General features: G+C 50.4%; 1 protein-coding gene across 3 annotated transcripts in view; it reads left to right on the top strand.

Moving 5' to 3' along the window:
* Positions 1-27,083, top strand: part of EDA (ectodysplasin A) — a 58,859-nt gene that overhangs the window by 18,083 nt on the left and 13,693 nt on the right. For all 3 annotated transcript variants that reach the window (XM_027898829.1, XM_027898827.1, XM_027898828.1), the window contains exon 2: positions 17,571-17,676. In XM_027898829.1, coding sequence (XP_027754630.1) covers positions 17,571-17,676 — 106 coding nt within the window. The remainder of the gene's footprint in view (positions 1-17,570; positions 17,677-27,083) is intronic.

The following is a 27,083-nucleotide window of genomic DNA, read 5'->3' as shown; positions in this document are numbered from 1 at the left end:
ATCCATGGAACAACCAGTGCTGGTGTTGATAGACTCGTTTGATTGATGATTGGATTTTTTTGAACTGTTTCATTTCCCGTTTAGTGAGGAGGGTATAATTCCCTGTGGGACCTAGCTATGAGCATCAAATCTGCTCGTCTGTGCTGGGCTGGAGCTCCAAACTCACATGGCCTCTGAGCCTCCATTCAGCAGAAAGTGGGAAGGTGACCTTGCTGTTGGGAGAGGTTTAGAGAGGATCCACCTCCTCCTTCTCCTCCTCCCTGAGCCCTGCACGGAGGAGAGGGATGTTCCTCAGACTGAGACTGAGTCACCTCTGGTCCCATGGGAGGTGATGTGGGGATCAGGGTCTGGCACTGGGACTGGTGTCCTTCCAGAAGGCAGGAGGGAAGGAGCACTGGCAGGGTCTCGGTGCTTGGACAGGTTGGAGAGATAGGTCCCACTTAAGGAGGTCCAGAGCTCAGGGCCAGCGTCCTGCTGACCAAGGTGCTGGTGTTCGTATTCCAGTCTCACTTCCCTGTGAGGAAAAGCTTTTCCTTGTGCTCACTGACTGTATCCAAGTGCCTTTGCAGGTCTCCCCCATCTCAACCCCAGCGTGTGGCTGCTCCTCTGCAGGGTGAGGGCTGTGGTGGCCCTGGATGGGGGGACATTCACACCCCTCTGTGGCACGTGCAGGTGTCTGTGTGTCTCAGCACTTGGCTGCTGGACAGTTTTCCCTCAGATAGGCCGGGATCCCGTGCAAGCCTTGGCTGCTGCAGCCCTGCAGTAACTCACATCAGCGGATCACCTGCTCCCGCTTGGAAGTGGAAAGTCTTCCCTGGCTCCGTGTCAGCAGCGTATCAGCCTGTGAACATGCTGGCAGGCAACCTTCCTCTCTCTCAGGCTGTTGGATCACAGGGGGAGGATCAACCAGATGTCCTGAAAATCCTGTGTGTCCTGCAGCTGACCTGCAGCCAGCACGGAGAGCTTCGCTGCTCCGCTCCGAGTCTGCGGAATCTTTCCCAGGCCTGGGAAAGGCACAACCACTTCAGGTCTCTCCATCCCTCCTGCCTCTCCTCGGTCTGTGTTGGCCTCCAGTTGGGCTTCAGGCTCAGAGCAGGTTAAGGTGGGTCCTTGTGGAAGGTCAGAAAGGTGCTGAGCTTCTCCTGCAGGTGCTGCAAGGAATGTGTTTGGCACTTCAGCTGCTTTTTCCACGTGGACCTAAAAAAGGGAATCGGGGCAGCAGGGCTTGAAGGATGTCAACGATTCAACTGAAGAAATCATTTATTTGCACCAAGCTTGGCATTTCAATGGTCCTGGATAGGCAGAAATAGCGTGTGGGATTCATGGTACCTGTCTGAAATAGCTCTGTTGGAGCCCAAGACCAGACATTGAGGTTTTGGGTTGCAGACCATCCTCTTGCTCCAGGATCTTCCTTTGGAAAGAATGTGACATTCCACACCAGCAGCTGGTACTGCCCAGAGATCCTCCTCCTGCTTTTGGGATGAAGATTCTGATCTCAACCTGGGAGTCAGAGCACGCACTTGAACAGCACCTTAATAAGCTTATGGTTCAAAGCTATTTATTATCTGTTATAACAGGCCTTTTATTCCTCTGGCAGGCTAATTTGCATGGCTTGTTGTAATTAACACCATAAAATGTTTAAACAAAAGTACAGCTAGAAATTAAATTTACAGGCATTGAATTCAATAGCATTCGAATAAACCTTTGATTTGTTTTTCTCCTTTGGCAAGAAAGTGATTAGCTCAAATTAAATTTAGGAAAGGCTCTCGACTTGGAATGAGTGGTTTAATGAAAAAAAGGCATCCCAAACTGCCAGAGCAGCTCGGGGAGAAGCTGGGATTTCACTTGCAGGAGGCTGTTGAAGGGAAACTTCACTGTTTCGGGAGGGAGAGGTGTGTGCCCCCAAAACCTGTGTCACCCACTGCTGGCTGGACGGTGGCTTGGCTTCCCATCAGTCCCATTTTTCCATGCTCTGACACTATTTTGGAAGCACTGAGGGGTTTGTGTGGAATGGTACAGAGATAGATTGCTGGAAATGCTCCCTGGAAGGGTTCAAGGCAGGGTTGGATGAGGCTTGGAGCACCCTGGTCTAGTGGAAGGTGTCCCTGCCCATGGCAGGGGATGGAATGAGATGAGCTTCGAGGTCCTTCCAAGCCAAACCATCCTGTGACTATTTTATATTGGTTTGAAAAAATCAACCTGGAGCTGATCCGTGGGCAAAGAGGAGGAGAATGTGCCGTGTCCCCTCTATTCCCAGGGGGCTGGAGGGGGTGTCCAGGGACAAGGTGGTTCTGGAAAAGCCTTTTTTTGCACTACAAGAGGCTTTAGCATGTTCATCCCCAAATGAAGTCATCAAACCCGTTGCTGCTCTGATTTATGCAGGAAGTGTTACAAAAAGTTATATTGTGAGAAAATGGTCTCTGGGTGAGGTTTAGATTCTCCTCTATTGTTTTGGACTTTGTTTTTAGTGTTATGGCTGTGAATTGCATGGTTAGAACTAATTTGTAGCGTCTGGGCCCAAGGCTCAGAGTGGTCCATGTGCTGGTATTGAGCTGCTGGGGAGATAAGTGGGTGAGTTTGTGTTCCCTGGGGCTGGGGCTGCTGGGATTTATGGCTTGTGGACTCTTGGGGGCTGATCCAGTTGGTCTGCAGGAAGTTATGGTAGTCAAAAAATTAGCAGTGATGGAAATTACATTGTCTTGGGCAGGTCGTGCCCCGAATAGGTTATTTATTTATTTTATTGCTGTCACTGCAGCAGGTAGTTTTCCATCTTGGTTTGTCCTCTCTTTTGAAGTGCTTTGGGTATTTTTATTTCGAACTCCACCTCCTCTTGCTCCTCCATCCACAGAAGTTCAGGGGTGGCTGAGCTGGGACACTCGTCAGCTGATACACAATCTGTTTCAAAGCCTGCCAGAGGATTCCAGAACCTTTCTTCTTTGTTTTTTTTTTCTCCTCTCTCCAGGCTCTGTGCTTATGTAGGCACTGTGTTTATGTGTGTTCTTTCTCCAGACCCTGCTGTAAAGTCTCTCAGGCAACATATGAGTTCAAGCTGGCGAGCCCACGTGCAGGTTTTGGTTTCGGCTCTTTGAAAGGACTCTCGCTGTCCCATCGCTGCCTCCCCTCTGCTGGGAGATGAGTGATGAACCCCTCAGCCTGCCCGTGGAGGTGGGGGGGGGTGGTGTTAAAATTGTTTAAATGCCCTACAAAATTCCTCCTCACCCCCAAAAATTGCTGTGCCGGGTCCTGCACGTCGAGGCTGTGATGGCTCAGGCTCCTGTGCCTGCCCGAGGATGCTGATTCCTCCACACAGCTTACATTTCAATGAGCCTTTTTTTTTTTTCCCCTCCTAATCCTAATTTCTTTTTAATTTTCATTTGCTATTCATTATCATAAATTATCTCCTTGCCTCTCTGTTTGATCTCTGCCCCAGCCACGCAGTACACTGGAGATGAGCATTGTTCCTCCACCAGAAGAAAGACAATGACCTCAAGCTATATGAAAGCTCATGGTTTGTGTCTCGTTTAAATCTTTTTTTTATTTTATTTTTTTTTTTTTTTTTTTTTTTTTTTTTTTTTTTTTTTTTTAATTTTTTGGGGGGTTGATTTGCCAGGAGAAATCCAGCCCTTCACCCACTGGGTACTGCAGCTTGGGAGTGCTCGCTCTGCAGAAAATAGGAATTAATTTTGCACAAGTTGTTTGACTTTGGGATAAACTGGAAAGAGGGATCGTTTTGCTGCAGCAGCATCTGCACGTGGAGCACTTTGCTGGTTTAGGAGGGATTTGTCAAGCCCAAACTAGTGAGTTTGAAGCAGGAATAAAGCTCTTTCCCCTCTCTTTTTGTTTGCCTTTTAGTGTAAAAGGCCCTTTTGCTGGGGTTTGCAATTTAAGTCTCTTAATCAGTGATTAACAAAAGGAAAGATGTAAAATTAGTGAAGACACGCTATTTAATGCCTGGAATTTGATAATTGTGCAGTTTAGGGTTTTTTAACTAAAATTAGAGGGTTTTGGTAACATGAGAACCTGCTGTTATGTGTCAGAGTTTGAAATTTGTTTTTTCTAACAGTGTTTTTTTAACAGCAGATTTTCCTTGTATTTACTGTCGGTTCCTCTGGCTTCTCTTTTTCTTTTTCCTTTGGAAACGACAAGTTTGGAATGTTGTTGTTGGAGTTTGGGGGGATTGAGGTGGCATTTTTTGACTCAGACGATGGAGACTCAATTTTTGGCTGAGTATCTCCGGTCAGCTGACGTGCCCTGCGATGAATATGTCCCCAAATGGGTCCCTTTCACCCCAAACCACCCTGTGAGCGTGTGATTCTGTGTCTGCAGCACCAGCTGGAGCCTGGGGAGCAGCCTTGGAGCGAGTCTGGGCAGGGACAGGAGGGAAGTGGGGAGCAGAGCAGCTATTCAGGGGATTATTTGTAAAACCCAACGTTATTCATCACCCACTTGTGAATGATAGGCCTCAGTTCTGGTTGGGTTTGTGTTGGAGGGTTGGCGTGGTGTCCCTGGGAAAGTGGAGCCTCGTACTGGGGGATGTGGGTTTGTAGTGTATTTTTGTAGTAATTTTTGGGAAGTATTGGTAAAGAGGTTGCTTTTTAATGTATAGATATTATATATATAGTGTTTTGGGGATGGGACTCTTTGGGAAGAGATGCTGGAACATGGATGAAGCTTTAACTGCAGCAGAGCTGAGGGTGTGTGAGCGATGCCGGAGGTGCTGAACTAGGAAAGAGGTGGAAGAGCAGCTTCCATCACTGACTGTTTGCACTCCTCCCTGGCCAAGGTTTCTCAGCGTCCTGCTTGCAGAAAGTTGCGCTTTCTCACTTCACAGAATCACTGGGGTTGGAAAAGCCCTCCAAGATCATCGAGTCCCCCCTGTGCCCGATCCCCACCTTGTCCCCCAGCCCAGAGCCCTGAGTGCCACATCCAGTCCTTGCTTGGGCACCTCCAGGGGTGGGCACTCCAAACCTCCCTGGGCAGCCCCATTCAATGTTTAACAACCCTTTACATGAAGAAATTCTTCCTAATGTCCGATTTGAACCTCCCCTGGCACGGCTCGAGGCTGTACTTGTAGTGAAGAACTTCTGAGAGGGTCTCAGTGGAACCTGGTGCCTCTCCTGGAGCTCGTGGTGGTGAAGAGCAGCCGCTGTTTGTTGTGGTGCTTGGAGCTGCCGCTGCCTTTGGTCGGGTTTTCTGCCCTAATTCCGGGCTGAGGGAGTTATCGTGATACATGCACGGTACAAGTACAGCTCCTGGCTAGAGGGATGAGAGCAGCTAATCCACAGGAGCACAGCCCAGGAGCTGTGCAGAACAGGACGTGTCAACACCCGGGGCCTGACGAAGCGCTGCTCAGGGGTGTGGGTGAGGCCATAAAGCGGGGCCGCAGGGGAAGGTGTTGGGACTTGCTGCTGGAGCTCCTCCCTGCACACAGACAGCTGGTTCAGAAGTCCCTCCTCCCCTTTGTTAATGGAAAACCGACATTTCTTCTGGCACCCCCGGAGAAAGCCAGTTCAGGGTGTTCGGGGTGCTTTGCACGCTCAGGCGACGGGTGATGGGTTTTTGAGCAGCGAGTTGACTTTTGGGGGGATTTCACCTTGTGCTTCTGGGGTGCTGGGCATATGTCATCCCTTTCGGGTGTTCTTCCTGCTTTTCTCTGTTTTCCTTGACTCTGGAAGTTGAAAGAGGCCCTGGGTGGCTCCTCCTTTTGAGTGGTGACCTTGCGGGATAAAGTTGTGTGACTTTGTGCTCCCCGTGACGAGTGTGAGCATCTGGGAACGAGGGGGGATCATCAGTGTTCCTGAATTTCTCTAGGATCCCTTCCCAGCACTGGTGAAGTGTTCCCCCTTAATCCCAGCCCTGTATGTGGAGCTGCCATGTGGAGGCAGAGCAAAGCACTTCAAGCAAAGTGGGAAATGGGCTATTTTGGGAGTCTGGTATATTCTGGTATTGCCAAGTGTATCTGAATTAGTCCAGTGGATGCATCTGTTATTTGAGTTCGCCTCTGATCCAGAGCAATGTGTTCTCCTCCTGCCTCTCTGGGCATGGTTTAATCATTTAAATTTAAAAATTCAGCTGTAAGCTGGAGGTGAAGGTGCTGCTGGGGGAGTGGGAGCTGCTTCTAAACGGTGGTGTCATTCCAAAATAGTCCACTTAATTTGTTTTATTGGTAATTTCTATTCTTTGCTACTTCTAGAAGCTCCATTACAAGTGGCTGATTCCTCCTTTGGGGTGGTGGGTGTCTGATCTCTGGGAATTAAAACCACCAGAAGCATTTCTCACCTGAGGCCTCGAGCTCTGTCCCCAGCATTCCCAGCGTCCTTGTCTCCACGTGGCACCCTCAGTCATTGCTCTTTCTTGTTGCACTGTTATGAATTTCTGCTGGCCTGGATTTTATTTGTGGGTTTTTCAGGCTTAGCAGGTAATGGTTATAAATGGAAATTTGAGTGTGCCACGTGGTTTCTGGCTGCAGTAAATTCATTCCCCGAGGGCTCGGGGACGTATCCCATGTGTTTTCTCCAGTGCAAATGGTTGTTTAAAACATCCATCTGCTTTATCTGCTGTTGTGTTTACAGTTGCCCTTTGTAGTTCCCGGCAGCATCTCCTCTCCGCTGCTTTTGTTTATTTAAGGTTATGGTAAAATATCCCTCTCGTTTGGGGCTGTGTGGGAGCCTTTCCCAGCCTGGCTGATCCCGGGGGTCAGAGGAATAAATCATGACACCAGGATCACCCTGAGAACCCCGGGGGCATCCTGGCAGTGGTGGTTCCAGCTGGTCCCTGATGCTGCTGCTCCTCAGAAATGGGGTTTTCAGCCAGATCCTGCCCTTGACCTCCCAGGGCTCTGCAGGCAGTGGGGCTGATCATTATCAAAAAAAAATAAAGGGTTTAATCCGCTCAATTTGTAGCAAAAGCTGACCAGTGGAATAATCTTTGTTTGGGTGTTGAATTGTGTGATGTCCTGCTTGTTTGTCTGTCCAAGATGATTTAGGAAACCAGTTTCAGCTTTAGAAGGAAAAAAAAAAGAAATTAAGAATACAACAAACAAACCCAAACCAAACTGCCTGAAAAATCCTATGAGGATATATTTGATACTTTTTCCTGGCAAAAGCTAAACATTTTCCATCCTTCTTCAGTTTCAAGCCTTCTGAAGGTTTATAGGTCCTTCTTCAGCACGTGGTGCTGTCTCTCCATGTCCATATCCGTGCTGGAGCCGCGGGGTGCACACGTGGGGCTGCCCCAGGCACCCCCAGGGCTCCACAGGCTTCAGAGTTTTCCTCAGGTTTCATGTCCCCATCAGGGGCAAAATGTGACCCGGGGTGACATTTGGAGAAGTTGCAAAATTCTGTCTGTAAACAGTATTTTAATTTTTTTCTAACACTGAGCCCCGAGCGATGTCGCTGCTGGTCTCGCACGGAAAAGCAGGAAAATACTCCCTGGCTGCAGGAGGGGGTTGTTTTCCTAATTTTCCTTCACTACAGCAGTGCTTCCTGTCACTGGTGGGAGTGTGGAGTGCCTGGACGAGACCCCCACGTGCCGTGTGAGGGGGGTGTTGGAGTTCTGTGGGACACTGGAGATGGGAGGGTTAGATGGGAGATTGGGAAGGAATTCTTGGCTGTGAGGCAGGCCCTGGCCCAGGTTGCCCAGAGAAGCTGTGGCTGCCCCATCCTGGAAGTGTCCAAGGCCAGGTTGGAGCAACCTGGGCTGGTGGAAGGTGTCCCTGCCCATGGCAGGGAGTGGAACTGGGTGGTCATTAAGGTCCCTTCCAACCCAAATCATTCTGGGATTCTCTGGTGGCAAGTTCCTTGCCCTCCACTGCTGGAATTGTCTCCATTCCAGTGCCAGAAGTGGGGTCAAAAGCTGCTGGGCAACTCCAGTAGTCCCAGCCAGTTTAGTCCTCATTTTAAGAACTGTGTAGAAATTTTTTTCCTGACTCCTTTTTTTTAACCTTCTGGTTCTTTTAGTCTGCCGGTGCCTCAGTTAGTCCATACGTTGGAGAAGCAGCTGCTGCAGAGGCACGAGCGTTATCCCCCAGCTTAAAACACTACTTAAATACTTAAACTCCTCTCAACAAACAAGTCAATCTGCACAAAAGCTTTCTCTTTGGGCGTCAGAAAGTAAGAACATGTGATGAGGGAGCTCGAGCGGGCGCTGCTCTCGCACCAGCGCTGACACAGCCCCGACGTGAGGCAGCTGTGCAGCAGCTGGGCTGGCTCTGGGGATGGAAACATCTGGCTGGTCCGGCGGCCCCGGCCCGCGCCGTGGGAGCTGCTGCGCCGGCTGCTCCTCTGCAGCCTCTGCTGCTGCTGTTTGAAGGCGTTCAGCACTTCAAAGCCCGGAGCAGAAAGGCTTGGCTTGCACAAAGTGCCCCCCTGTGCCTCCCGTGCTGGTGCTGGGGTGGCTGGACCCGCTGCCGTGGTTGGGGTTGGTTTGCTGGCAGCATCAGGGGGTTCCTTCGCCCCTGCAGGGCCTGGTCGTGGGGTTTGGGGCCGGGTTGTGCGCGTTAAAAGAGGCGCTGCTGCCGCGTGGGGACGGAGCAGGGAGTGTTGTTCTGATTAGGAACCCGTCTGGTCCTTGCAGCGGCAAGTGGAGCCGGGTTTGGCAGCCCAAAGCCCAGCCTAGAGACGGCTGGGGAAGCGCACGTCGCCGGCACCGACCGTGTGAGATAGTGGCTTGTGGAAAATGCACATTCCTGAATTCCTCCCAGCTCTTTTCCCGTAGTTTCCGTTTCTACAGCACATCCTGGCGTTTCTCGTGCAGCTCATCCCTCAAAGCTCGGTTTTCTGCTGTTCCACCACACGTGGAGTGGTGGGTTGTGAGCAGGATGATGGGCGTGGTTGGTCCTGTGGCACCTCACCGGGCACTGCCCTGCAGGGCCATCAGGGGTCCCGTGGGCCTCCTCTGGCCCCCTCAGCTGCCCACGTAACCCCGAGCACGTTCAGAAGGGTGAGGAGATGGCACAGCTGGCAGGTGGGGCCAGGCTGCCATAGGCTTTGCTTCTGGAAGGATCTGTGGGTGAAGTGCTGTGGGTGTTGTTTCCCCTCGTGCCCGTGGTTTGCTGTGTGCCAGAGCTGTAAGAGCTGCTCCTGAACCCAGAGGATTCTCCTGCAGCCAGGGTAAGCCCAGCCAGGAGGGGACTAAACAGCAGCAGAATTTTGGTTATTTTTACAATGAGTTGGTAAAACACTGGCACAGGTTGTCCAGAGAAGCTGTGGCTGCCCCATCCCTGGAAGTGTCCCAGGCCAGGTTGGACGGGGCTTGGAGCAACCTGGGCTGGTGGAAGGTGTCCCTGCCCGTGGCAGGGGGTGGATCTGGGTGATCATGAAGGTCCCTCCAACCCAACCCCATTCCATGATTTTGTAATTCCAGTTTTTGGCAAGCCCTGCATTTATCTGGTGGCAGCTTCTCCGGATGCTGAGCAGCCCTTGGTGCTTCCTGGACCCAGGGCTCAGGGGGACATTCCCTCCAGCCCCCACTCCTGTGCTGTGTCCCGTTTGCTCCCGAGGAGCCCCTGTGGGAGCCGGAGCTGGGCAGTTCCCATGTGGAAGGGCCATCCCTGGCACACCAGGGCACCACACCCGGCCCTGCCCTGCAGGGACTTGTTCCCGTCGCTGGGCCCCGAACGGAGCTGTTAATCCCGTCTGCATGAGGTCATGGGCTCCTTGACGTTAATTGTGGTGGATCTGATTAATTAAGCAACAAACCGTAATTTATTTGAGGAGATTAACTGTACGGAATTAACCGGGCAGCCGCCGTCTCCCACCACAATTCCACGAGTTCCTGCAGGAATGGGAATCACCGCTAAAACCTTCACCCTCCAAGCGGATGGCTGGGTAATAATTTGACTGTTTCCCAGTTGCTGTGGTGGGCTGTTTGTCCTTGTGCTGGATGTATTATTTCATGGATGTTACATTTACAGCAGACTTGTTTTCATTTTAATGGCAATACAGTCTGATTTGGCTACTTGATTCCTTCCTCCCGTTTCCTCCCCTTCCGCTTTTCTCCTTCCAATAAAATGTCATAAAAATTAATCATAGCTGAAGGCCAAATTTAACATCCAGCTTGAGAAAACAGGATTTTAAAGCCCTTGTGCTGGAAGGAAAAGCACACTCGGACAGGAAGTCTTGGGTTTGTTATGGAGCAAGGAAAAATGTTTATAAAACTTTTTATCATAGAATCCTGGAATCACAGGGTGGTTTGAATTGGAATGGACTTGAAAGATCATCCAGTTCCACCCTCTTGCTGTGGGCAGGGACATCATCCTCCAGACCAGGAGGCTGCAAGCCCCGTCTAACCTGGCCTTGGACACCTCCTTGAGCACCTTATCCATCAAAACAGCAAAAAGGTTTCAGAATTCTGAAGATTTCCCACAAAAAGGGTAGGAGTGGCTGCCTGACAGCAAGGGAAGAATGAAGTTCATCAGCTCCAATGCATGACAGATGCTGTCCTGGAACTTTCTCCTGCAGAGATCATCTCAGTGAGTGAATCCAAACCAGTTCTTTGCTGCAACTGGTCCCACCTCCAGCAGTGGGTTTATGTAGAACAAAGATAAAAGAATGAATACCAGAGAACTGAAAAATGGCAAAAGAGCCCCGAAGGTCTTTGCTGGAGCAGCACCTAATTCGGGGAATTTTTTTTTAAGGGGGTTATGGCCTTGAGGGGGGATTGTGCTGTTGACCTCATGCTGTCCTGGATGTACTGGAGAAGATCCAGGTGATGGACAGCAGGAGCGAAGGTGCAGGTGGAGAAAGTAGAAGGAAAAAATATGGTTGATATTGAGTCTCTGAAGGTCGAGTTCCCCCAAAGCAAAGTGTGTGCTGTGCTTTATAAAAGTGCCCGTATTTTGATAATATAAATGCTAAAATAAGGAAAGAATTGCTGTTGGTGTGCAGGAGGAGAAACCATGACCTCCATATGGAGGGGGACACAGCCCAGCTGGCTGAAAATGGGCCCGAAGAAGACTACAAGGGCTAATTAAAATGTGAAAAACTGTGAATTCCTGCTAATAGACAGCAGATCCTGCCTGGCACTGGTTCACAGCTAAATTTGATTTCCTTAGGAGGCAAAAGGAACTGATTTAAGTTCCTTACCTTGCGCTGACATTGATACTTTTCAGTGTTTTACCCAGCGTGTTCCCAGTGAGAGGCTCTTCCCGCAGATCTGCCGTGCCAGACCCACACTCTGCAGCAGGAATCTCTTACTCCTTCTACCAGGAAAAAATCTACTGCAGGTGTCTTCATATGCAGTGTTTAACTCGGCTCTGACCTTGTTCTGCTCACATCTGGCTTGTGTTTCAGCTTTCCCTGCAGTGCCAGCAGGTGGAAGGGGTGGGGAGCCTCGGCGTGGCCAGGGTCGGGTCCATCCCAGGGGCACTGTGTCTCCATCCAGTGTCCCTGTGGGAGCCACCAGCTCGAGGCAGCTCCAGGGAGAGGTGTCCTGAGACAGCTCTTTGGACAAACATCCTTGCATACCAAATCACTGCCTTCCAGGCTTGAGGTGATGCTGGTTTGGTGTCATTTTTAGCTGTTCAGGTGCCCCTGTTGTGTCAGTGAAAGTTGTGGTGTGCGTGGAACCGGGGATTTGGGCTGTGCACCTGGATCCATTTTATACTGAAACGGATTTTCTGTGGAGATTTATGGCAGCGACTGTTTTCTTCAGGGTTCCATAAGTTACTCTCTCCGTGCTGTAGGAATTCCAGAACCTTCCTTCTCCGAAGTTATACCCATCCCTTCTCCCATGAAGAGCAAATCCACCTGCCTGCTGCTACTGCCCTGGCAGGGTTTACAAACTTTTCCTCCAGGTTCCCTGAGCCGATAGAAAGTAAGAACCAGGTGGTGTGTTCGGTTGGATCAGCGGTGGAAATATAAATATTTGGTATGTTGCTTATTGAGCTAAGCTAAGTTTTAGATGGGGAAGGTTTAGATTAGAGGAAAGGAGGAAATTCCTTTTTGGAGTTGGAGTTGCAGTGCATGAGGTGAGCGCTGCTGGTGTAGATCTGCTTAAAGCTCTGTGACATGTGAAGAGGAGGGAGAGGGAAGGTTCTGGGGGGGGGTTTGGTGATGAAGGGAAGTTTACAAGGTGTTTTTCACCCTCCAGTGACAGTGAATTCCCTGTGTTAGTCCCGTTGGAATGAGGCTTGGACGGATAGCTGCCAATTGGATTGAGTGCTGTGTGCTCCAAAATACAGTGGCTTTCCTGGGCAATGAAGCTGAAACACCAATAAAAGCTTAGGAAAATAGGCTCCCTCCTCTTTCATTGTTCTCCAGGGATGGTTACCACAGTCCCTGGAAGACCTGGAGTGTGACTCCCTGGCCTTCTCCAGGCAGGGATTGCGCAGTCCTGGTGCAGAGGCTTTCCAGCCCAGGGACAGAGATGCTCAGCAGGATGAGAGCACCTCCAGCTCTCCTCTTAGAGGTGCTGGTGGCATGTTAAGGACTGTAGATGTGCCAAGATGGGAGTTCCTGCCTGCTGGCAGGAGCTGATGCTCTGCCCCTGGTCCATGACGTTCCTGGTCCACCCTTATCAGGAAGGATGTGAACCATCTACCAGGGTCATCTCTGATTTCTAGTGGATCATACTTGGGCTTCCTGCAGAAAAAGCTGGTGGGGGGTTTGTTATGGAGTGTCACCCTCTCCAGACCCGTGGAAAGGGTGCACACAGCCAGGCTGGGAACACCAGCTCTGGGCAAGGCAGATGGGGGAGTGGAGAATGTATAATCTCTGCTGTCCCCATCACGCCCTGTGCTCCTCTCCCTCGTGGCATGTGTCGTGTCCCACAAGTTCTGCACTCAGGGCTGAGGTTTGTCCTGCAGACAAGATGTGGTGTCACAGTTTTGCCCCGTTGAAATGGGAATTGTTTACTCTTTCACTCCTTGCGTTTTTACGAGGAGCAAGGAACGATGACAAAAGCAAGACTTAAAATATGTTGAGTGGGGTTTCTCTTCTTAAAAGCGAAGCTATTCCTTGAGCTTCTTTCTAGTCTGCTTGGAAATAAATTATCTACTTGATTTTTTTTTTTAATTTTTTTTTTTTTTTGCACCACGTGTTACCAGAGGCGAATTTCTGGAGGACAATGGGGCTGATATTCAAGTAGCTGCTGCTCTGAACCACAACCTCCGACGGCTGAACTTCAGAGCGCCAGAAAAACAACAGTGCTGCTTGCAAAGAATGCAGCTGCAGAGCCTGGCCTGGCTGTCAGGCTCCTCACACTAACGATCTCCCCAACTGCAAACGAAGAGGGAATGTGACTTTAACAATGCCCTCAAACAATCGTGCGAGGGGATGATTTCATGCCTTTTTTTTTTTTTTCTCGGGTGCTTTAAGACGTTGAACTGTAGCAGAGTGTGGGTTTCTTGATGAGATCTAAAGCCGGCTGGACTTGTTTTCTCTGGAGGAATTGGAAGCTGTTGGATGCAGAGGATCTCAGGAGGTTTTTCTGGTGATAAAGATGTTCTGAAAGACTTTGCAAGAACACACTTTCCAACAGAAGGGGCTTGTGCATCTGCAGGGTTGAGTGTTTTTCCCAATTCTGCAGGAAGGTGACACTTGTTCTTCCTATCAACTTGGCTTTGCCTAGGGGAAAAAAATCCACCTTTTGTGCATAATTGCATAGGTTGGGTTATGTCTTTCTACTTTTCTCACTTCCCAGCTGTTTGACTGTTGGAAATACATTTCCTTGGCGTCCTGTGGTTCTTGGAGAGACTTTTGGCGAGGGCTCGCAGTGACAGGACAAGGAGGAACTGCTTTGAGCTTCAGGGGGTAGATTTAGATGGGATATTGTGAAGAAATCCTTCCCTGGGAGGGTGGGCAGGCCCTGGCACGGAGAAGCTGTGGCTGCCCCATCCCTGGAAGTGTCCAAGGCCAGGTTGGACGGGGCTTGGAGCAGCCTGGGCTGGTGGAAGGTGTCCCTGCCCATGGCAGGGGGTGGGACTGGGTGGTCATCAAGGTCCTTTCCCACCCAAACCATTCTGTGACCCTGTGATTCATTCCTGTTAAGTGTTTCTGAGGGTTGTGCATGATTTAGGGCATTTGTAGAGTGATGCAGTAAAATATGCAAATTTGATAGTATCTGCAGCACCCAGGCCTCAGTTTTCTTATTGCTCGTGGTTTGTGTGTCCAGTCATAACTCTGAGGTACATTTGGGGCTCACAGCCTGAAGAAAGCTTCCTATTTTATGGTATCTTGAAGAAACACGGGAGTTTTATATGTATAATTTTTTATTCCTTCTTGTGTAGATTGTGGGATGACCATCCTTACAAATGAGTTTCTGAGTGACCACAAGCTCCAATATTTTGGGAGTTCCCACAGTGCTCCCTTGACATCCGTCCCAGGGCAGCTTTGTCCCACGTTTCCAGCACAGGTTCTGCAGGGAAAATCAGCTCTGTCCTATGTGTGCCTTTGTTTTTCTTTGTTTTGGTGAGAGAAACCAAGGTAGAACCAATTCCCCTGGCGAGACTTGCCTGTGCTATTGTTTCACAGGTTATTTTGAGGTCTGGCTTCCCCCTGGGATTTTTCCTCTCTTGGCTTTTTGACCTTTTTGCATCCTATAGTGATTCTCTTGATTAGAATGACTGAGTCGTAATGGATTTACACGGTGCTTCTAAAATTAAACTTCACGGCCTTTCTAAAATTAAAGGTAATTTGAGGGTTTTGAGTCGGGGGAGGAGGGAAATGGGGGTGGTTCAGACTTCTCTGTCGCTGTGGCAGAGCCATGCAGGGAAAATACCTGCTCCCAAAAGAGAAACTGTTTGTGCTGGGCTCCTCAAAACTGCTCTGGCTCTGCAAGTGCAGAGTCTGAGAGAATCAGTTCTCTGTGACTTTGAGGATGAGGAGTTTCAGTGAGGTTGTGGACTAGGTGATAATTCCTTTTAGACCTTCCAGAAGGGATGGTGCCACAGTCTGGGTGCCCCATGATCCACAGGGTGATGCAGAGGTTTGAGTGGGAGGGGATCTTTGAGCCCATCCAGTGCCACCCCTGCCACGGGCAGGGACACCTTCCACCAGCCCAGGTTGCTCCAAGCCCCGTCCAACCTGGGCCTTGGACAATCCCAGGGATCCAGGGGCAGCCACAGCTTCTCTGCCCAACCTGTGCCAGGGCCTGCCCACCCTCCCAGGGAAGGATTCCTTCCCAGTAGATTATGATTATCTCGGGCTTGATGAATGGAAAAATCCTGGCTGCCCTTCCGAGCGGTGCCGGCTGCGATCCCAGCCGGACACAGACGGGCCCTTCATGGCTGTGCCAGCAGCCCCAGAGTCCCCCCAGCTCCCACAGCTGCAGCCCCTGAACAAGGGAGCCCTTGAGTCAGCAGAGAGAGCCTTGACCTTCATCAGAGCAGAGCTCGGGGCTGAATGGGCATTCCTGGGGTGGCTGCAAGGGCTTCCTTACCCTTTGCCCTGTCCCTGATGCCCACAGTGATCCTGAGCACTCCCTCCCTCCCTGCCTGGACCTCTGAACCCCTCTGAGCCAGGCTCTGGAGGTTAAATGCCATTTTTTGCATAATTAAAAGCCCTGTGGAAGTATTCCCTGGGACAGACTCCCCCCTCTGCTCACACCAGTGGTGTCCATTCCCAGGCTCAGCGTGGAGAACTGGTGTGTCACTTCTTCAGGAAAACAAGGTTTTGTGGGAGTTGTCTCACAGGAGCAGCTGATGTGGTCACAGTCAATGCCACAATAAAAAATGCTGGGCTTGTTTTATTTCCCAAGTAAAAGGTGTGTTTCAGTCACTGTCCTTTCTCTTTCTGACTCAGTCTGATTAGACTCAAAGTTTAGTGGGCAGATTACTTTTAACCAATATTTAGTGTTTTTTCTGAGTGATGAGTGACATCAGAGTAACACCTGGGTGAGGGCAGAGCAGCAGAGTGGAGGTTGTTCAACCTGGAGGAACAGCGTGTTCCTGGGAGAAACCTGTTTGCTTTGACCCCACTGGGGCTGTACCATTGCAAAATCTCCTCAGGATGAAAAGGGTCGGGTTCAGGCGTCGTGCTGGGAGCAGCTCGTGTGTCACTTGGCCAGATCCGCAGGGTTTGGGGGCAGGAGGCTGCACATCCCAACAGGCCACTTCTCCACTGCTGCATTTTCAGTGCCTCTGTTTCATCGTGTTTGGTAAAGCTCCAGTAAGGGATCCAAGCAATAACAGCATTTCATTGACATCTTAACCCGAGCTGTGATGCAATTTGTCCCTTCCGTTAGTTCTGCAGGGTTTCAACTTGAGTTAAATTAGTGATTTAAGGAAAAAATTCACTTTGTGCTCGTGCCTTGCTCTGCTGTGTCGGGGAAGGTGCTGGTGGTGCTCCCAGGAGCCTCCTGCTCCCTGCCTGGGGCAGCTCAGTGGGATGTGGGAGGTTTGGGAAGGTGGGCGCACCTTCATCAGCAAGATGCAGATGTGAAATCTGAATGAAGCAGGACTGGGATGCTCTGAGGGTGGAAGGAGAGCGTGTGCCTGGGAAATCACTTGGGAATGGCCTGGAGAGGGGAGGTGAGAGCCCCGGGGCTTGTCAGAGCAAAGGGGCCTTCAGTGATTATTGCTGTTGATAGGCACTTTTATGGGCTGTGCTCTCTTATCCAGCCATTCACAGGAGGTGTTTATTCTCCTCTGCTCTTTCAAAGATGCTTTTGATGCCACAGGTTTTGTTCTCAGAACAATAACGTGCTTGATAACCTTTGGGGCTGCTTTTTGAAGCCTCTTGGTTCTTGTCTTGGGCTGTGTTTGGGGTTTCTGTGTGTTTACAGCTTAAATAACTGTGATTGGGTTTATTCAGCATCAAGAAATCCATCCTAGTCGGAGCAGCCCTGGCTGCTGGTGGATGCAGTAACACACAGAAGGTGTTTGCTCCCTAATAAATCTTTGAATTCCTTATTTTATGAAGTGGGAATAGCTGGGGAAAACGCCGCTGGTGATGAGCTGCTGTGCCCGGGGGTAGCTGGGAGACTGGTTTCTCAGCCCAAATTCCAATTTCTGGGTTGGGATGTTGATTTAAAACCTGTGAAAGAGTTTTAAAGGCACCAGCAACCTTTTCCTGAATAAGAGGTCACTACATAAAATTTTTGCCTCTTGGAAAAGCTTGTGTTATAAATGTTGTTGCTCTAGGTTGAAAGTGTTAATTTATGTGGTATGTTGGGTTGGATTTAAAGGTCCCTGAAGACCTTTGAATCTCAGTAGCTAATAAGGCTTGCAGAAGAGAGCTTGAGAGAGGAAAAACTTACTGGCAGTGAGTAATGCTGGTGAAGGAGCTCCAGGATTGAGCCAGTTTTGCAGAGAATAATTAGAAATGATCGTGTTGGCCTTTGGTGTGTTTGATTATTTCCAGCTATAGATCTCCCTGTGTCCCTGTCCTGCAGCCCCCCACTCCTGGGGGGAAGGATTCTCCCTGCTGAAACCCCTCAGGCTGAGTTTTCCCAAGTCTTACGCTGCTTCCAAGGGGCCAGAGCTGCTTGGGATGAGCTGAGCAGGCATCTCCCATCTGCCTTGGCTCTCCCGCTCTATCCCTGATGGAATGGATGGGGTGTTCAGACTCCAATCTCTCTTCTCAGCTAAACCAGCCCTTCAAAAATGCTTAGACTTGTCCTTCCTCTTCCAGCTGGCCTTGCTGAACTTCTTTCACCCCGAGGAGAAGCTGCACATTGGAGAGGAAGGGAGACGAGTCCGCCGGAATAAAAGGAGTAAGGGCAGCGAAGGGCCCGACGGTGAGTCCTGCTCAGCTTCTCTCTGATTTTGGTTCCCTTCCACGTGAGGAATTCCAGGAGTTCTGATTTCTGCCACTGTAGGTCAGGTGATTCTGCGTAAATTAATGCTGCTTACGAATTCCATCCTTGACTCCTCTGACAGTGAGCTCTGTGCTCGTTGTAGGCTGTAATTTGTACTTTAATACCTTTATTTGCTGTTCTGCGCACCTGTCTCTGCTTAAAGTCATCAAGAAGTTATTCATAACCCAACCAACAGCTGGGAACATCTGGATCACGAAATGGTAACTGCTCTGAGGGGGTTTTGCAATGCAGTGGAGTCTCAGGTGGGTTCAAAGCCCGTGTGAAGGGAAGTCAGAGTTGGATTAGAAGAGTGGAAAGGTGCCTGATTTCAGTGTGAGGGATTTAATTTCCCATCCTGCGTTTTTATGATTGTCATAACCCTAAGACATGAGCGTCTCCTCCTGGAAGAGCTCCCGTGCTTGCCAACTGCAGGAGAGCACATCCAACATCTCCAGAGCTGGGGTCTCTCTGCTGCTCAGATGGCTCAGGCAGGATCTGGGTCCTTTTCCACCAACCCCTTGAAATCTGTCCCGGTGTCTTCACCAGCCGCTTGTGTCGGTAGCAAGTTCCCACTGGCTGCGAGCGGTGCTGATGGAGCGGTGCTGGCAGATGTTGGGAGGGACCAGCCTCGCTGCCTCTGCACTGCCAGATGTGCAGAGAAACGCTGCAGGGGAGAGGGAGATGCTGAAAGTCGATGTCTAACGAGGGCTTTGCTCATCATCCTTGTGCTTGGCTGGAAATGTGTCGTCCTTTTATGACTGGCATTCCTTTCCCAGATTTCCTTTATATTCTCTGGATGCTCAGGGTTGAGTCACTCCAGAAATGCAGGGCACTTGCACCACTTATCCAGTCCAGGGAAGGGTCTGGAGCAGCAGGAGGGGCTGAGGGAGCTGGGGGGGCTCAGCCTGGAGAAAAGGAGGCTCAGGGGGGACCTTCTGGCTCTGCAATCCCTGCCAGGAGGGGGGAGCCGGGGGGGGGGTCAGGCTCTGCTCCCAGGGAACAGGGACAGGAGGAGAGGGAACGGCCTCCAGCTGGGCCAGGGGAGGTCAGGTGGGACATCAGGAGGAATTTGTCCCTGGAAAGGGTGGTCAGGTCTTGGCAGGTGCTGCCCAGGGAGGTTTGGAGTCCCCACTCCTGGAGGTGTCCCAGCAAGGCCTGGCCGTGGCACTCAGTGCTCTGGGCTGGGGGACAAGGTGGGGATGGGGCACAGGGGGGATCCATGGGCTGGGAGGGCTTTTCCAACCTCAGTGATTCTGGGATTCTCTTATCTGTGTCTTTTGGTAAATTAAGGATTTTGACCCCAAAGCTGCCAGAGATGGGAAAACTGCCAGAGGGACAGGTCATGTTCCTCATGGCTTTGGCAAGTGGTCTCCCCTTGTTTGTCCGTGGTGGTTTTATTGGGTAGAGCTGCACTTAACAAGTGAGAGCTGTCAGGGCAGGGAGTGACCTTGTAACAACCGTAAAATCAATAAACAAGCAGAGCCTGTCCTTGGGGAGCTTGTGCTGTTTGTTTTAGACCTTCGTGAAGGAATCTTGGTGTTGGAGCAGGGCAATGAATCATTGCACTAATAAATAAAGTCATGTCACGGTCCTGATAACACCGTTTTCCCCGTGAGTTTTGCAAAGGGAAAGTCGATCAAATCTTTGATCTCCAAAGAGCCTCCAGAAGATAAAAGTGGATGAACTCTAAATTCCCAGAAGGAAGGAGATGTGCTTTCCACTTGAGGCCTCACTAATATTTTGTCTGGAATTAATTTTACGAACTTTCAAGTCCTTTCACACGTGCGGTGAAAGACCAAAGTGATCCAAGTGTGTCAGCCATGGTTGGAGGGAGGCTCTTCTAGTCCTGCTCACCTTGGTACCCTCAACAGACTGGCTTTGATGATTTATGAACATCAGAAATAACCTGGTTTCTCCCCTAAAAGCTTTTTCTTTAGGACAGTTTGCTTTCAAGTCTTTTGCTGCGAAAAAGGGTTTGGGCCAGGGCAGAGCTGGTTCCATGTGGGCAGGGGAGGGTGATGGCTGTGCCCAGGGCACAGAGCCACAGGGATGGGACATGGGAGGCCACGAGCAGCAAAGCTGCTTTGTCAAAAAACCCAAGGAAAATTGTGTGAGATAGTGCAAAGCCATGGGTTGGATCCTGTCCCTCCCAAACAGGACTCCAGGATTGCAGGGGCTCTCGTTTGAGGACTCTGGTTTCAGCCCTCTGACCCTCCTGACATGTTTTATGATGGTGTTTGCTTCATTTTGGTTTGTCCCCCACACACGGTGCCCTGGAGCCAGTTAGAGCAGCCGGGGTCATGTCCTGGCCGGGGTGCCAGCCTGGCTCCCACTCCACTGTCCGTCTGTCTGTCCAGCCCTGGGACACTGGGGGGCATGGCTGGGGGCTGATGCCTGTTCCCAGTCCTGGCATCATCATCTTCAAGCCACTTTCCTGTACATACCACCAAACCCACCATTTGCTCAGCTTTGAAAGGTGCCACCAGTTTTTCCTGCTCCTCAGGGACCAGGATTACCCCTTTTACACTCCATTTTTCATGTGTTTTTTCTCCTCTGTGCTACCAACTCCACCTGTCACATAATTCCCTTTAGTTCCCGAAAACCTGACCCTCTCCAAATCCTCTCCTTCATTTTCCCATCTCCCCCTCCTTCCCTTTTGCCCTGGTGTATTTATGCTGCTGTGGAACCGCTGTTGCTCCCAGATGAACAAATCATTCCGGAGCTGCTAATTAGCAACAGTTGTGCTAAAAGGAACCATCAAGAATGTTAAATTAGTCCACTTTTAAATAAACTGGGTATGAAATGTTAGATCTCAATTCCCAGAGTGCCAGTAAAAATGCTGCTGGCTCTTTGCTAACAAAGCCAAAATCTGGGAGTAGCATGGTTGTAACTACAGAGACAATTCCGTGCTCTTGAGGTTATAAATAATGACAGAGCATTTACAAAGCAGATGTCAATAGGACTCTTTAAAAAACATTGTTTTAAACAAAAAAAATAGTTTCTTTTTCTCCTACTTTCATCTCTGTTCCCAGTTAGATCCCTGCCGGGCTGCTTTCCTGGTTTCTGGGTTTTTTTGCTTTTTGGGTTTGGGGTTGTTGGTTTGGGGTTTTTTTTTCCCCCCTTCTAGATTTTTTCATACTGAGCTTGGTGAGAAACATCAGGGATTGTTATCCAGGCTTTGATTCGGAGCAGGGCAGCTGGGAAGAGGCTGAGCAGATGGCTGTCCTTAAGCTGACAACAATTTGGTTCCTACTACTTTGGCAGTTCTTCCTGCCGAGGAAAGTCCTGGAGGAGAACTCGAGGGTGTCAGTGCTGCAAAAGGCTTTTGGTTGAAAGGAAAATTAAATTCTGGGGGAGGAGAAGCTCCTCCCGATCCCTGCTGCTACCTGGAGCTTTGGAAGTGATGCACCAGCTACGTGGGTCCAGAGTTTCACCTTCTTAGGATTCGCTTGGTGGGTTTAGGGAGGGTTTAGGATGGTTTTAGGGTGATCTTAGGGTGGTCTTGGCATGCTTTTTGGATGGTTTAGCAGGTAGCTGATGCCAGAGCCTTGCTTTTTAGGGTGGTTTTAGGGTGATTTTAGGATGGTTTAAGGGTGGCTTAGGTTAATTTTTGTTTGTTTTGTGGGTGGTTTAGCAGGTAGCTGATGGCAGCCTGGCTTTTAGGATGATTTTTGGATGATTCCTGAGCCTGGCTGGGGGTGCCTGGCTCCTGCTGGACTGCCCCAATCCCGCAGGTGCCGTGTCCCAGCCATCCCCTATCCCAGCCCAGCAGTGCTGACCATGCAGTGGGACTTTTTCCCCCCCTTTTTTTTTTGATATCCAGATCAACAATAGCAACTTTTCCTGGCGGCTTCCTCTCCTGTGGAAAGGGCAGGTTCGTCTCTCTGCCTGCAGAACAATCGGTGCCTTTGTGTGGGCCCCGTGCAATTCCCAGAGCCCCGGCATTCCCAGAAACGCAGATGGATGCAGGGCGATAGAGCCCCATTGTGCTCCGCAACCATGGTGATGAGCACGCAGTAAATACAGAACATTTCCTGGATCCTGGAGCGCGGGACACGCTCCCAAAAGGAAGGCTCAGCACAGAGCGCTCGCTCTTACTGATCTCCCCCAGAACTTGTCTGGGATTTCCTCCCTAAACGGGGGAAAGGGGGGAATTCTGATGATGTTTGAATCTTTGGGGACGGTCTTCATCCCTCTCCTGGGACGTTGCTGTCAGCATTTGTTATTACTGTGATTGAATTAAGACTGCAGTTTATTTGCAAATCCCTATCCACATGTTATTCCCAGGCTTATGGTAACAGGAATCTGTATAAAGTCTTGTACCTTAAATCCCAGTGAGATGTTTAGTTGCTGGTTCCAGCTCTGTGACAGCGCTGGCACAGAGAAGCTGTGGCTGCCCCATCCTGGAAGTGTCCAAGGTTGGACAAGGTTTGGAGCAACCTGGGATAGTGGAAGGTGTCCCTGCCCCTGGCAGAGGGTGGAATTGGATGATCTCTGAGGTCCCTTCCCACCCAAACCATTCCATGATTCTATGAACTGCTGGAGTCCAGAATTCCTCACTGACCTCTGCTGTGTTGCTGTCCCAGTTGGATGTTGAATATAAAAAGCAATTAACTTGCTGGGAGAGCTGCAAGTGCAATGGTGTGGTGGCTGGGATGAGGAATTGTCCTGGCTCACAGGGTTCACGTTGGTCAGTGTGTTCTGACCCATCTGCAACCTTCGTTTGCCTCCTGGCCTCTTCTCTAGCCCTTCCAGTTGGGAGCTGGATTGTTCCAGAATCCATCCCTGCTTCATTATTGGGATGTTTATGAGGCTGTGATGAGGTGCTGCTGATTTGCTCCATCCGTGGAGCTGCTCTGGGGGGGTGTTTGTCCTTCCCTGGTGCTCCTGTCTGGTTCAGATAAGGCGGTGGGGTGGCCACAGGAACAGCTGGAGTTGCTGGGGATATTCAGGAGGCTCGAGATGAGAAGGAATTCTCTGCTCAGTGTCCCCTCCGTGGCATTTTCAGACAGTGGCACTGTCTGAATGCACCTGTGGGTGGCTGCAGAGCTGTCCTGGTGGCTCCTGGGTGCTCCCCCAGGCTGTGCTGAAGCTTGCACTGAGCTCCTCAGCTCTTCCCACAGCTGCGTGTCGAGCAGGGCCCGGCGCTGTTGGAAGGGACCGGTGGTTCCCTCCAAACTCCACCCCTGAAAACCGGGGCTTTTCGGAGCGCCTCGGGTCAAATGCTGAACTTGAGGAATCTCAGAGAGTTTCTTGTGTTACAAAACAGGGCCAGGGCTAACGAGAGGAGAGCAGATGTTCCAGGGGCAGGAATGTGGCTGCAGCTGAGCCCTGTGGGTCCGAGCCCTTCCCGCTGCCTCCCAGGCTCCATTGTCTGTGTGCCGGAGCACGTGCAGCTGAGCTTTGATTTCTGTGTGTAAACCAGCTCTGGCCACGGCCAGGGAGGGCTCTGCAGGCAGACTCGAGGTGCTCAGCACGTGCTCCAAGCCCGTCTGGCCGCTCCAAGCCGAGGAGCTGGTGCAGAGCTGGGCCACGTCCACCTTCCCAGCGGGCAGATCCCACTCAGGTCCTGCAGAGCTGCACTGGGGAACTCTTTAGTGAACATTAGAAAATGTGAATGAGGTGTGGGGTGCCTGTTTTCATGAGGGCTTTGTGTGCTGTGATCTCTGGAGACATTGTTGGAGCCGGATCTGACCCCGCTAACACGAGCAGGGTTTGGGGCAGTCCCTGCATCGGTTTGGATGGACAAGCACAGGAGTTGGCTGAGCCAGGCAGCGCTTCCCCGTGTCCCAGCTCCTGCAGGGACTTCACTTGGGCTTCCCAGCAGTGCTGGGGTCTCTCCTGGGTTTCCTTCTTTCTCCCCCTTTTCTAATTCATCCAATCTTCCCAAAAGTGGTGGGGTCTCTCTTGGGTTTCCATCTTTTTCCCCCTTTTCCCTCCTTTTTTTTTCCTCCCTCTTCAGACTCATCCACATAGGAGTGCCTGTGGATGCACACAGGCTGATCCTTGGGTATAAATTCCACGCTGTTCCGTGTAATTAAACCCTCAGTTCCCAGGCAGCTGCTCAACGCTGCAGAGCTTTTCCATCCCATTAGGCAGAATTACGTACGGGAAGGGGAAAAACATGTCAAGTTCTGCGGGGCTGAGGCAGTCCAAGAGATTTCCTCCCACCTGCCCTCGATTCCTTATGGATATCCGTGGTGGGAAGGGCGACGTTTCAAACATCCAGCAAACAATTTGGGAGAGCCTCTCGCAGGCCGGGTTAAAACCTTTGCTGCAGCCCCACTTGGGAATCATTTCTGCTGGAATTCATGACATATGTTAGTTGTTTATCTTAGTGGGATGTGACTAAAAATGTCAGAGTGTTTTGTGTTAAGCAACAACCAAATAAAACAAACAAAATAAAAACACAGCTGTAATACTACGCTTTAAATTGTTGGGTTCAAATATGTGGGATTGATAAAGTTAGCAATAGGGTGCAGTGGTGTATAGAAAATCAGCCTTGTGAGTCCAGCCAGAGCCAAAAAAAGCCTTGAGATACTCGAATTAGAACGAGTAATGTTGTTTGTCAGCTCTGCTTAAGGACCCAGGGCTTGGAATCCAACCTAAATGCCTGCAGGGAAACAAAAGGCACATCATCTCCTTCCATAGCCAGCGAGAGTGTGGAAAATGAAATATGAAGGCCACAGGTTCTGGTGTGAACCCCAGGAACTTGGCTGGGACTGATTATGTGGGAGCGAGTTAAGAAGGGTGGAGATTTATGTTTGATTGGCTTTTTGTGTTTTTGAGGAGGCAGTGCAATATTAGTTTGCCAGCAACAGTGGCTCTGTAGTTAATTGGGAGCAGGATTTTGTCTTTGCTCGTGACCACATTTGCGCTGTGGTGTCCTTGCACCTACTCAGCAGAGGCTGGAGATGGTTTTTTAGAGCCTTCATGGTACCAGCAGGTTGTCCTGGTACCTTGCCACTGCTCCCAGGGTGGATCTGGATGGGGTGGAGATAAATCAGCTTGGTTGTTCTTCGTGTCCTATAAAGGGATTCCCATTGCAGTGAGTAAGGACACCTCTGCCTTACCCAGGGAAGCAGTGAGGAAGGATTTTCAGCAGAGCTCTGGGTGGTAGAGAAGCAGAGTTGAGGTCATGGAGGAACTGGAGTGACTGGATTCAGCCCTGTCCCCCCAAGCAGGACCAGCACTGACAGAGGTGACAACAGCAGAGGTGACAACCTCTATAGGACAGTCTCTGTTCCAGCCTGGTTCTTCTGCAATCCTGCACCTATTTTTTAGCTCATGTCAAAAAGCCCTTAGGAGACACCCAGGGCTGGTGGGTCTCCACGTGCTCCAGCAGTTCCCTTCAAACAGCACCTGATGACCTTTGAGTCCCATCATCCTTTTTGAGGTGGAAAAAATCTGCTGAATGCATGAGAGCAGCTCCATTCATCCTCCTCCCTCTGTCCTTTCCAGCTGGGGTGTTGCTCAACACAGCACCTTTACCTGGAGCAGGGTGATGACTGATGGTCCCTTAGGTCTGTCTCAGACTCACACTTCAGTTCTGATCATCTTGAAATGCAGTAACCAGATTTTTTTCCCTTGAATATGAGTAAAAATCAGGATAAACTGCATACCAACCTGCTGTCACTGCTGGCATTCTCTCTGTATATTTGTTTTCAGCTGTCCTTAAGAGCTTGACCAGGTTTTTCCCTGAAGAGTCCTGGGTTGTGTCAAAGCAGGCAAAAATCTCTGAGTGTTGGCTGGAGGAAAAAAACTTTCTCAACAACAAAACAAAAACCTGTTCCATGATGAAGATCTTTTGTCATTTGAAGCTGCTTGAGAGGAGAGATTGCGGCTCTCTGGCATCTCGTGTCGCTCCAGGGGCTCCAGGCATGGCTTGGGATGAGCTGTGACTTCTCCCCGTGTGTTTTCAGACCGATGAGCTTGAACTGGGGTCTGGTGTGCGGGATCAGAAGAATAGGGAGGGAGCAGGCTACTGATCCATGGAGCTCCTGGAGCAGCGGCTGCTCATCTGGATGACACATGGGTGGAGGCTTGTCCTTTGGTGGAATGCAAGGAGGGGAGCAGGGAGGCAGCACAAGGCCACTCTCATACCAAACCCACCACAAGAGAAATGATTCTCAGCCCTTGGTGTCGGTGCTCGAGCTCTGCTCACACCCTCCGGCCAGGCAGCCCCAGAAGTGACCTCAGTGCGGGACACTTCCCCTGGAGACGTGGGAAAAGTCCATCAAAGAGCTGAAGAATTGCCTCAAAAAGTGGATGTAGCCAAGGGAGTGCCTCTGAAGAGTCCAAAATGAGCTGCAAACTCCCCTTGATCTCCCAGGCCGGAGGAGACTGGCTTTGGGAGACTGGCTTTGGGTGTGGGGCAGCTCAGTCCAGCACAGGGGTGGGGAATCACAACTATCAGCCACGAGTTGGCTCTGAGCCATTTTTGGGGACTCAGCAGCCTGTAACTCCAGAGTGGGACAGGGCAACCACTGAGCAAAGGCTGCAGAAGTTTGGGGCTGCCTGTGCTGTGCAGGTGGAGCAGCAGGCGGGGAGGAACTGCCGTGGGAGGAAGGTCCTGTTGGAGGAAGGACAAGGAGGGAGCTGGTTTATGGGGTGCTGTCGTGGAGCTTCACAGTGTTGGATGTATCCAGGCACGGAGCATTATGGTCTTTTCACACAGGAATTTCTGAGAGTTTTGAAACAAGATTGAAACAAAAGCAGAGAGGGAAGCACCAGTGGTGGTCGAGGGAAGCTGAATGGCCCTGGGCTCTGCCCTACACAGGAACACATCATCTTTCTGTTTCATCCTTCCCTACTCTGTTTTCTTTCAGAATGTATTCCCTATACTCAGATTTATTGAAATCAGTTCTAGCCTGGTGCTGGAGCATCACATCCCTGATTGGGGTCCAGCCTGTAAGTGTGGGCAGCATCTTTCCCCCACACTTAGCAGAAAACCTCCCCCTTCCTCATCCCACCCCTCAAAAAACCACTCTGGCAAGGCACACCAGGAGTTTGGAGTAGCACAGGATGTGTTTTATTTCTGGGATATTTTCCTAGATCTGTAATTTATCATCTCTTCTAAATATTCTGGATTAATAATGCCAGAGCTGCTCTTCAAGACCTGTTGCCCTCCTGTCTGGAGTTGGTGAAGCAGCACTTTCTTTTTCAGGGAAAGGGAAAAAAATTCCTCTTGTTCCAGTGTTTGTATCACTGACTGATAGTTCAGTAGGGTCCAAGAAGCTTTCATCTGGATAGACCAAATTTCCTGAAAATGTTGAAAACATATTGGTTCCAAACCTCCCCCAAAGCACATGTTCTAGATTAAGCATGTGCTGGGAGCTGACATCCCT

This window comes from Empidonax traillii, unplaced genomic scaffold (genome assembly GCF_003031625.1).
Source record: "Empidonax traillii isolate 1590-97213 ecotype Southwest subspecies unplaced genomic scaffold, ASM303162v1 scaffold625:size414109, whole genome shotgun sequence".
Lineage (NCBI taxonomy): Eukaryota > Metazoa > Chordata > Aves > Passeriformes > Tyrannidae > Empidonax > Empidonax traillii.
Note: the sequence above shows the minus strand (reverse complement) of the source record. Positions and strands in the feature narration are given on the sequence as shown.